This window comes from Loxodonta africana, chromosome 2 (assembly GCF_030014295.1).
Source record: "Loxodonta africana isolate mLoxAfr1 chromosome 2, mLoxAfr1.hap2, whole genome shotgun sequence".
NCBI classification, from domain to species: Eukaryota; Metazoa; Chordata; class Mammalia; order Proboscidea; family Elephantidae; genus Loxodonta; species Loxodonta africana.
This window is the reverse complement of record NC_087343.1, coordinates 25,674,865-25,686,866: the sequence shown is the minus strand read 5'-3', so window position 1 is coordinate 25,686,866 and position 12,002 is coordinate 25,674,865. Positions and strand designations below refer to the sequence as shown.

The 12,002-nt window shown below is 40.5% G+C and overlaps 1 protein-coding gene across 2 annotated transcripts in view; it reads left to right on the top strand.

Moving 5' to 3' along the window:
• Positions 1-12,002, top strand: part of CDH12 (cadherin 12) — a 362,543-nt gene that overhangs the window by 310,652 nt on the left and 39,889 nt on the right. For both annotated transcript variants that reach the window (XM_064270834.1, XM_003407877.4), the window contains one exon: positions 7,684-7,820. In XM_064270834.1, coding sequence (XP_064126904.1) covers positions 7,684-7,820 — 137 coding nt within the window. The remainder of the gene's footprint in view (positions 1-7,683; positions 7,821-12,002) is intronic.

Genomic DNA, 12,002 nt, shown 5'->3' with positions numbered 1-12,002 from the left:
CCTCCAGGTCTATGCACATGTCATTGTAATGCTTTACCTTGTCTTCCCAAGGCACCCTTAGAAATCTATCGTTCTTATTCATTTCTTCAATTTGCTTTAGCTACTCAGCGTTCATCAGTGAATTTCAAATTCTCTGCTGACATCTGTTTTGTTTTTATCTTTATTTCCTGTCTTTTTAATGACCTCTTGCTTTCTTCTTGTATGATGTCCTTGATTATTCCACAACTCGTCCGGTCTTCAGTCATTGGTGCTCAATGCATCAAATTTATCTTGAGATGGTCTCTAAATTCAGCTGGGATATTCTCAAGGTCATATTTTGGCTCTCATGGGCTTGTTCTGATTTTCTTCAGCTTCAATTTGAACTTACATTTGAGCAATTGATGGTCTGTTCCACAGTTGGATATTATCGAACAATACCATTAATATCACAGAAGTAAAATTTAGCTGAAGATCACTCAAAAGCGGTTCCAGCAGTACATTGACAGGGACTGCCAGAAATTCAAGCCAGATTCAGAAGAGGACGTGGAACCAAGGATACTATTGCTGACACCAGAGAAATCCTGGCTGAAAGCAGAGAATACCAGAAAGATGTTTACCTGTGTTTGATTGTGTGGATCGTAACAAATTATGGATAATATTGCAAAGAATGGGATATCCAGAGCACTTAACTGTGCTTATGAGGAACCTGTACATAGATCAGGAGGCAGTAGTTCAAACAGAACAAGGGAATATTTTGAGGTTTCAAGTCAGGAAAGCTGTGCATCGGGCCTGTATTCTTTCACCATTCTTATTCAATCTGTATGCTGAGCAAATAATTCAAGAAGCAGGACTATATGAAGAAGAAAGGGGTGGGCATCAGGACTGGAGGAAGATTCACTAACAACCTGCGATACGCAGATCACACAGCCTTGCTTGCTGAAAATAAAGAGTACTCGAAGCACTTGCTGATTACGATGGTTAAGATTGTGTGTCAGCTTGGCTGGGCCCTGATTCTCAGTGCTTTGTCAGTCATATAATGTAGTGATCACTTCTCCATTTGAGACTCGGTTTGTGATCACCTCCCATGATGGGATCTGCTGTGAGTAGCCCATCAGTTGAAACGGAGTTTCCTTGGGTGTATGGCTTGAACCCAAATAGAAGAGGGCTTTTGGCAAGGCCTGAGGACTTTTGCTTGTTCTGGATCCTGCAGCTGGCTCCTGTTCATCTGACCTCTGGTTCTTGGGACTTGAGCTAACAGTTTACCTTTGGTCTTGCCTGCCAACCTTGAGATTCATCAATCTTCACATCCTGTGAGCAAGAGCCCTGCTCTGTGACCTGCTGATTTTGGGTTTACCAGCCCCTGTAGCTACGTGAATCAGGAGTAGCTTTTCAGTCTTGCCTGATCTTGGGATTCGTAGATCTTCACAGCCTGTGCAAGAGACCTGCTCTCTGACCTGCCGATCTTGGGTTCATCATCTCCTGGGGCTACATGAATCAGGAAAAGCTTTTATCCTAATCCATGGACTTGGACATTCCAGGCTTTACAACCTTGTAAGCCATTTCCTTGATATAAATCTCTCTGTATATATTTATATACTTCACTGGTTTTGCTTCTCTAGAGAAACCAGCCTAAGACACTGAAGAAGATCAAAGACTACAGCCTTCGGTATGGATTATACCTAAACATATAGAAAACAAAAATACTCACAATGGGACCAATAAGCAATATCATGATAAATGGAGAAAAGATTGAAGCTTTCAAGAATTTCATTTTACTTGGATCCACAATCAACACCCATCAAACAATGCATTGCACTGGGGAAATTTGCTGCAAAAGACCTCTTCAAAGCTTTGAAGTGCAAAGATGTCACCTTCAAGAATAAAGTGTGCCTGACCAAAGCCATGGTGTTTTCAATCACCTCATATGCATTGGAAAGCTGGACAATGAAAAAGGAAGACTGAAGAAGAGTTGATGTCTTTGAATTATGGTTTTGGCAAAGGATATTGACTATACCATGGGCTGACAATAGAGTGAACAAATCTGTCTTGGAAGAAGTACAGTCAACATGCTCCTTAGAAGCAAGGGTGGTGAGACTATGTCTCACATAATTTGGACATGTTATCAAGAGACATCATTCCCTGGAGAAGGACATCATCCTTGGTAAAGTAAATGTTCATCGAAAAAGAGAAAGACCCTCAATGAGATGGATTGACACAGTGGCTGCAACAATGGAGTCAAGTATAACAACAATTGTGAGCATGGCACAGGACTGGGCGGTGTTTCGCTCTGTTGTACAGAGTTGCTGAGTAGGAACCAACTCAATAGCACCTAACAACAACAGTATTATACTACTGCCATTAGTTGAGTTTGAATTATCATCGTACTCTTAGATTGAATATGGACTGTTACAAACAGAAACTAAAACTTGTGGTGGTTCACATTGGGAGGGTGGACCTCCTGGAAATGATCTAAAATTTTTAGAAATGGATTACATATTCTCCAAAAATGTCCAGAAAAAGTAGACATTGTTTCATGGTCAGTTAATTCATGACCATTTTTTATAAATCCCTCTCAGTTGATTTATTGATTTATCAGGCATGATATAATAATCGAAAATGATAGTTGTTGTCTTACACCCATGGTTCAGTCAGGCACAGAAATAAGCCAGTCACATAAAGGAAGGACATCAGAAAATACCAGAATCTAGTCCTAAATCTTAGAGCCTAAACCAGGTGTGGGAAGAGTGTAAGATGTTTACCTGTGTAGACAATATCCAGATATGTTTCAGCAATACTCCAGAAGAGAGGATTAAACTTTCTGGAAAGATAATATCTAGAGAAAAAGCAGTGCCAGAACTTACAGGATCTCAAACCTAAAAACTGAATGTGAGTAAATACTGAATAAGAGCCATACAAATGCAACCTTGTGTGAAATAGGTCCTGGCTATTTGTACTCATGGTTTGTAATTCAGAGGATTGTGTGAAAGCTTTGTAGTCAAGGTATATTAAAGCTCAATGTTGTGTATGCCACAATATCTCCCCATAACTAACCATACATTTGTGTTAGGCAGATATCTTAGTTATCGAGTGCTGCTATAACAGAAATACCACAACTGGGTAGTTTTAATAAAGAGAAGTTTATTTCCTAACAGCCTAGTAGGCTAGAAGGCCAAATTCAGGGCGTCAGCTCCAGGGGAAGGCTTCCTATCTCTGTTGATTCTGGAAGAAGGTCCTTCTCATCAATCTTCTCCTGGACTAGGATCTTATCTATGCAGGAGCCCCAGGTCCAAGCGATGTGCTCTGCTTCTGGTGCTGCTTTCTTGGTGTTATGAGATCCCCAACTCTCTGCTCAGTTCTCTTTCATCTCTTGAAAGATAAAAGGTGGTGCAGGCCACACCTCAGGTAAGCTCCATTTGCATTGGATCAGGGTTGTGACCTGGGTAAGAGTGTTACATCCCACCCTAATCCTCTTTAACATAATCTAAGCTTGCCATCTTAACCACAGGCAGAGATTAGGATTTATAACGCAGAGGAAAATTACATCCATCACAAAATGGTGGACAACCACGTGATACTGGGAATCATGGCCTAACGAAGTGGACACATATTTTTTGGGGACACAATTTAATTCATGACACTCCACCTTTTGCCCCCCCCAAATTCATGTCCTTGCCACATGTAAAACACATTCACCCCATCACATCATAACAAAAATCTTAAGTCAACCCTAAACTCAAAATCCAAAAATTCCTCTTCATCTGTGAAATCTGGATTCCACGTTATCTGCTTCCAAAATGCAATGATGCAACAGGCACAAGCTAGAGATTTCCGTTACAAATAGGAGACATGGAAGTGAAAGAAGGCATAACAGTCACCAAGCAAGTCAGCAGCAATAATTTTTTGATATAAAATAATTTATACTGTGGAAAGAGAAAAAGGAGAAGTGGGCAATGATCCAAAATATGCTTTACAGCAATGCTATTGAGTAGGCACTCAAAAATTTATAAAAGTAAAATAAGCACTAAACCAAAAACAAACCCATTGCCATTGAGTCGATTCCAACTCACAGTGACCCTCTGTCTATAAGTCAGAGTAGAGCTGCCCCATGGGGTTTCCAAGGAGCACCTGGTGCATTTTTAATGGTCAACCTTTTGGTTAGCAGCTATAGCACTTAACCACTATGCAATCAGGATTTCCAAAATAGGCATTAGAGAGAAAAACTTGTCATTCCCGGCATAATAAATCATATGATTGTTTGATTTGAAATGACTAATACCAGTACTTTTCCATTCACTAATGCTTAGGATATAGGTCTTCAATCATTCAATTTCATTTATGACTAATTTCAATTTTCCTTGATTCACACTTCTCACATTCTGAGTTCTGATTATTAATGGATGTTTGTTGCTGTTTCTTCTCATTTTGAGTCATGCCACATCAGCAACAGAAGTTCTTGATAGCTATACTTCATCCATATCCTTAAGGTCAATTCTACTTTGAGGAGACAACTCTTCCCCAGTCGTATTTTGAGTGCCTTCCAATCTGAGGGGCTCATCTACCAGCACTATATCAAACAATGTTCCACTGTAGCCCATAAGTTTTCACTGGCAATTTTTTTTTTTTTTTTGAAGGATATCATCAGGTCGTTTTACTTGTCTTTCTTAGTCTAGAAGCTCTGCTAAATCTGTCTGCCATGGGTGACCCTGCTTGTATTTGAAATACTGACTTCATAGCTTCCAGTATCACAGCAACATGCAAACCATCACTGTACAATAAACTACCAAACAAGTGGTGGTCAGCCTGCATATCCCTAGTCATCGCAACTACGCCTCTTAACCCATTGAATCAAGTTGCTTTACTGCTTTACTCTGCCTTGTCTTTTTGACTCTCCTACAAAGCATTGTTGTAGTTTTACTTGGGAACAACCGCACTTGTAGTAAAAGGATATACTTGCTATTCAAGCCTTGACAACTGCTGTAAATTTTGCTTAGCAAACTGTCTGCAATTTCTACTGTGTATAAACCTGAGCCTGTTCCTGAGTTGTACTTGATATCTAGTGCATAAATCCAGTTTTTGCTAGGTACTTCTTCTTAGGAGTCCCACTTAGACCTCAGAGTCAACATAGCCAAAACAAACCTCATTTTTCCTTTACAAGCCTCTGTTTCTTCTGGTTTTTAACACCATCATCACCATACTGCCTCTTCAGCTGTTTTGCTCACATCCAAAAAATCACCAACCCTTGAAGATTTTCCATTGCAAATACTTCTCAAATCTGTGTCTCCTCTTCTTCTTGTCTGTACTATCTCTGTCCATATTCAATTGCTCAACAGCTCTTGGCAAAGTTCTGGATTACAGGATATACATATGGTCTTGATCACTGCAAACGCATACATCTTATGCATTAAGAGTGATCTTCCTTTAATCCATACCCTAATAATACACTTCAATGGTGTTCATCACTTAGAGTGTCAAATTCTAACTCGATCTGAATTACTTATTGCTTTTGTTTTCACTGTGCCCATCAGATATTTTTCTATAAGAATTCCAGACAACTTGCAATTTTCCACACATACCTCCAGAGTTGTTTTACAGCTGCCTGAAATATTTTTCTTCCCCTCCTCTACTTTCATGTCTCACCCTTCTCCTACATAATTCCTATATAGCCTTAACATGTCACCCAAACATCATATGCAGGAAGGCTTATCTGAACCATTAGGTTTTGGCTAGGGATCTCTCTCTTGTGCTTCTGCAGGGTCTTCTCCAACGGTCTATCAGACCTTGAAATCCTCTGTTTATATAAATTTCCCCAAGTGGATTCTTCAATGGCAAACATCATACTTTACTTATGTTTGTATGCCTCAGTCCCAATGCAATGTCTAGTGGATAGCGTGTACTGAACAAATATTTAGTGAATTGAACTGTTGAACACAGTCAGTCTCCATCAGTAATTCTTCCAGAAATACTGTAATCAGTGAGAGATTCAGTGGCAATTTCCTCCTTAAATTGGGCACTAGTCCGGGGGAATAAAGGTGCTGGAGGTTGTGTGAGAGGATGAGTTCTTATTCAGAAAATGAGGATACGCATTAGGGAGAATTAGGCTTTTTATACCTGGTATTTAAATGTGCCTTTTAACTTAGTTTTTAAGTTTTGAGAGCGTTTGTATGAGACAGGACACTACATTGAAATCTTTGGCATCAGTGCGTTGTCATCTCTCAAATCAGCAGCAGGCATATTATCAAAAGGCAGCTTAACAACAGCACGGTTCATATTCTGATGCTATAACACTCAGCATCTCTGGTTCAGGAATCTGTTACTGCCAAATACTAACCAAGTCAAAAATCACGTATCTCATCTATAAAAGCAAACTAGTTTTGATCTAGCAGTAAAATGGGATGAAAAGTGTTTCCATTTAAAATAACCAGTTTGTTTAAATAGTACTTTGCTAACTTGAGAGACAGGCCTTTGCTAAATGTTCATAATGAACAAGTTGGTCACCTTGACCTGGGGATTTAGATGGACTGGCTGCAATGATGTCATCACCTCTTAGCCACTGTTTGTAATGGTCTGTCTTTGCCTCACAGGCCAGAATAATGGTGATAACTAAATAGGGCATTGTGTCTTATGATTATCAATGCCCTTTCAGAGAAAATGTTTTATTGAATATTGATAAGACTATATAATGATAATTTTAGAGAGAGCATTGACTCTCTGGTTCAAAGTTCAACCCTAAAACTTTCTAGCTATGTGAACTCGGGCAAATTACTTCATGTTTCTATGCCTTAGGGTCCTCATCTGTAAAATGGGAGAAATGAATAATACTCACTTTTAGGGCTTCCCTGGAGACATAATAACTTAAAAAGCATTTAGAACAATATCTGGCCCAAGGTATGCTTTCAAAATATTATTATTATCATTGAATACATATTTTTGAAAAGCAATTTTAAGTATCTTACTTCATGTGCCTACTGATACTTAAAGATTGATATAAATGCAATTTCTCTTTTGCTTTTCGTTTCCTGGGATTCTTTAGTCCAGCTGCTTCACATAAAGCAGGCAGCATCCATCATTACCGAGTATGTCAGCTAATACAGAAGATAAGAGACATTATTAACTAAAGTCATTTTTTTTAGAAAGATATCCTCATATCTCGACAACAGTACAACAGTGGTCCTTTTATATGCATTTAAGGGGAGGTATTTCTGTACAATTACCAGCCGGTCAGCTAAAAAATGTCTTTGTTTCCATAATGTGTTTCTCTATGTGTAGAAATACATGGATTCCTTTTCGGTCCTGGCCTAAGTTTCCTTGTAGCTGCTTCCAGATGCCTCGCAGCCCATCTCCCACCAGTTTTTCCCTCAGCCTCCTTTAAGGAATCATTTACATTTACTGCTTGAAAAAGTTTTAATATTCAGCAGGTTATGGAAACCCATGGTCAGCTTTAGAATTTTAGTCTCTGCTGAGCTTTCAAGGTGTCAAGACCCTAAAATAATATGAACAGCAGGTGTATTAAATCTTTCATTATTTCCAGCTTCCCCTTGAGCATACTGACTTTGCAATAAAGAAGTTGTCATTTACACGCTTCTTTATTGCAAGGTGGGTAATAGCTACAGGAAGAAAAATAAGGAACTGTGTCAAGTGAGCCCGATTGCCGTTATGATTAACGTGTAATTATTGCATATTTGCATCTCCTCTTTTCATTTACAGGTACTTCATAGATTGGAAGAGTGATGGGGACAGCTACTTTACAATAGATGGCACTGAAGGCACCATCGCCACTAATGAATTACTAGACCGAGAAAGCACCCCACAGTATAATCTCTCCATAATTGCGAGTAAAGTTAGTAAGTATGGCACAGATGGAATCGACGTTATACTGCAGGTCTTTGGATTTAACACCATTAAACGAGTCCCTGCCGAGGTGTTTTTCATTTTTGGACTGACAGCTGAGTGGCCTCCTGGGGAAACTCGGAAACGTTGCTTTTCCTCACAGCGTTAAGTCCAGAGAAATTGTGACAGCTGCCACTGAGCCCTGTTTGCAGGATTGAATGAATATCTAGAGGTGCATTTCATTGGGTGACCTCATTTCTTTCCACGTTATAGCCTCAAAAATCCCCCAGCGTCAAAGTTCTCTCCCCAACAGGACCCCTGTACGTATCACTGGGAGCTTCATAGGCCAGGCAGGAGGAAATAATTACCATGTAAGATTACCCATTCTGAAATGTTATCTAAAATTGAAAAAAACATTTTTTTTTAGATGAACCCTCTTCACTGTCTCTCTTTTCATTAGCATTTTTTAAAAAATAATATTTTATGGAATTTTCAGTGAAAGTTTCCACAGCAACTTAGGTTCCCATTTGGCAATTTCTGCACATATTGTTCAGTGACTTCAGTTACATTTTTCACAATATGTCAACATTCTCTTTAATTGTTTTCTGGTGTCCCGTTTCCTGTATTCTAGTTTCCCTGCTTCCCTTATCTTCTCATCTTTTTTTTAGAGTGATTGTTGACCCTTTGGTCTTATATAGATTTTTTTCTTTTTAACTGAAGGGTTTTACTCACTGGTAATAATGTTCATTTGTGTGAAAATGTGTTTATTTCCCTAAAAGGTGACCTTGGAGATAGTTTTGGTTCAAGGTTTAAAGAGTGTCTTGGTTATCTAGTGCTACTATGACAGAAATACCACGAGTGGATGGCTTTAACAAAGAGAAACTTATTCTCTCACAGTTCAGTAGGCTACAAGTCCAAATTCAGGGCTTCACTCCAGGGGAAGACTTTCTCTCTCTGTCAGCTCTGGAGGAAGGTCCTTCTTGTCAGTTTTTCCTGGACTCGAAGCTTCTTCACACAGGAATTCTGGGTCCAAAGGATGCACTCTACTCCCTGCACTGCTTTCTTGGTGGTATGAGGTCCCCCCTCTCTGCTTGCTTCCCTTTCCTTTTATCTCTTGTAAGATAAAAGGTGGTGCAGGCCACACCACAGGGAAACTCCCTTTACATTGGATCAGGGATGTGACCTTAGCCAGGGTGTTACAATTCCACCCTAATACTCTTTAACATAAAATTACAATCACAAAATGGAAGACAACCACATGATACTGGAAAACATGGCATAACTAAGTTCAAGTGTATTTTGGGGGGACACGATTCAATCCATGACATTCCACCCTTTGGCCCCCAAAATTTCACGTCCTTGCTACATGTAAGACACGTTCACCCCATGACATCGTAGCAAAAATCTTAGGTGAACTCCAAGTCCAAAATCCAAAAATTCTTCTTCATCTGTGAAATCTAGAGCACAAGTTATCTGCTTCTGAAGTACAGTGGCAGAACAAGGACAAGCTAGACATTTTCCTTAGAAATAGAAGATACTGGAGGGAAAGAAGGCATAACAGTCACCAAGCAAGTCAGCAGAACACATTACATTGGCCTTCAAGGCTTTGAAAATAGTCTTCTGTTCTCTGAGACAATTCACATAATGGCACTGCTCTCCAGACTCTAGGTATTGGCCACACTCTCCAGATTCTGAGTGGCGGCCCCTCAACCTGGGCTTCAGCTCTGCCTTCCGGGCCCACTGGGATGACAACTCTGCTCCCTTGGCCTTAGGTGCACCATTCTCTTAGCCCATCTGACTGGTGAATCCACCCTTAGAAACACCAGAGGCCATGGCTCCACCCTTTGAAACCCCAGAGATAATGGCCATAGGTTTTGAGACAGAGGCAGCTCGGCTTTTTATGTTCCTTGTCTTCAGCTTCTGCTCCCTGGTTTCTCGGGTCTCAGCCCACATCTGCCCTGCTGGGGCAAGTGATCCAAAGCTCCGTAGCTCCACCAATAAATACCTGGAGGCACCCCATTCCACCAGAAAGCCTCCTGTGCACAGGCACCCGGCTCTGTCGCTCCATGGGTCAGCTCCAGTGCCATCTTGCACTGGTGTTCTATCTCCTGGTTCTGCTGCCACTGGTCCTCTGCCGCTGCCGCTCCTCTATCCATTAACAGTTTCAAAACCACTTCCACAATTTAGGTATCTGTTAGAGTAGCACCCCACTCTCTCAGTACCAATTTCTGTCTTGATTATCTAGTGCTGCTATAACAGAAGTACCACAAGTGGATGGCTTTAACAAAGAGAAATGTATTCTTTCACAGTCTAGTAGGCTACAAGTCCAAATTCAGGGTGTCAACTCCAGGGCAAAGCTTTCTTTCTCTGTCGGTTCTGGAGGAAGGTCCTTCTCATCAATTTTCCCTGGACTAGGAGCTTCTCCACACAGGAACCTTGGGTCCAAAAGACACCCTCTGCTCCCAGCACTGCTTTCTTGGTGGTCTGGATCAACAGGTAAAGAAGGGAGTTACCATATTGACTGGAGTGACTGACCCTGATTACAAAGAGGAAATCAGATTGGTATTACCTAATGGAGGTAAAGAAGAATGTGTCTGGAATGCAGAAGATCCCTTAGGGTGTTTCTTAGTACTACCATGTCCTTGATTAAAGCCAATGGAAAGCTACAGCAACCCAATTCTGACATGACTACTAATGGCCCAGACACTTCAGAAATGAAGGTTTGGGTCACCGCACCAGGCAAAGAACCAAGACTAGCTCAGGTGCTTGCTAAGGGCAAAGGGAATACGGAATGGGTGGTGGAAGAAAACCCAGTGCCGTCAAGTGATTCGAAGGTAGTTCGAAATACCAATGATAGCTATGTAACCAATTGCTGAAATGAGGACTGTAATTGTTATAAATATTTCTGCTTTGAATGTGTGCACCAAATATTTGTGTTTTCTTCACTCATAAAATATAAGATGTAAACAGGGCTAGTGCGTTTTTGGTAGTACATGTGTTAGTTGTATCATGTTAGGTGCAATTATGACTTTGTAATTGTTTTTTTTCAGAGATTATGTATGGTTTGGGGAGATGTGTAGAGATGTCAATTTTACAAGAGGTGAACTGTGATGGTCAAGATTGTGTGTCAACGTGGCTGGGCCATGATTCTTAGTGTTTTGGAAATTGTATAACGTTGTGATCACTTCCCCGCTGAAATTTGATATGTGATCACCCCTATAATGGAATCTGCTGAGTGGTATCAGCAGGGGTGGGGCCTTTGACAGCTCACCACCCCCTCAGCCTTTATCTCTCCACCCTCCATTGCCTTCTTCCTTCTTGCTCACCTTCCCAAGGTTTTTGGCTTGTTCTGGATCCAGCAGCTGCCTGTTGTCTGGCTTCAGCTTCTTGGAACTTGACCTAACAGTTTACCTGTTGATCTTGGAATTCCTTGACCTTCACAGCCTGTGAGCGGGAGCCCTGCTTTCCAATCTGCTGATCTCCGTTTGCCAGCTTATGCTGCTGAGTGAATCGGGAGAGGTCTTCGTCTTAATCCATGGATTTGGGACTTTCCAACTTCTACAATTGTGTGAGCTGTTTCCTTGACAAAAATCTCTCTATATACATATTTATATGCTTTACTGGTTTTGCCTCTCTAGAGAACCCATCCTAAGACATTGAGTATCTTATGGCAATAGTTTCAGGGAGTCCTCTAGTCTAAACTGGTCCAGTAAGTCTAGACTTTTTAAGAATTTGAGTTCTGTTCTGTGTTTTTCTCCTGCTCTATCAAGGTCCATCTATTGTGGGCCTGATCACAGAATATAATTTTTTTAAATGAATATCATTGTGGAATACAGAGGAGTTTAAAATGTTTCCTCCAAGGCTTTGCTCAGATTCGATAGGGTTGGTAGGAATTATTCCTTGTGTTGACCTCTGTTTGGTCCAGAAGAGAATCTCCAGACATACTTATTTGTTGCTGGATGTCCAAATATAATACCATAACTTTCTAAAATTATGCATTAGAATGTAGGAGGGACATTTGCCTATGGACATAGTCAAGGCATAGAAATGCATCTTACTAGTCCTTCTGCTTATGGTCTTTTGAAAAGTTTAGGGAAATCTCTTCTGTGTATTTTGTTTTTTGCATGCATCTGGTACATATTTATGAGTATTTGACAGCTAGTTCAATGCAGGGTACAGCTAACTGAACATTTCTG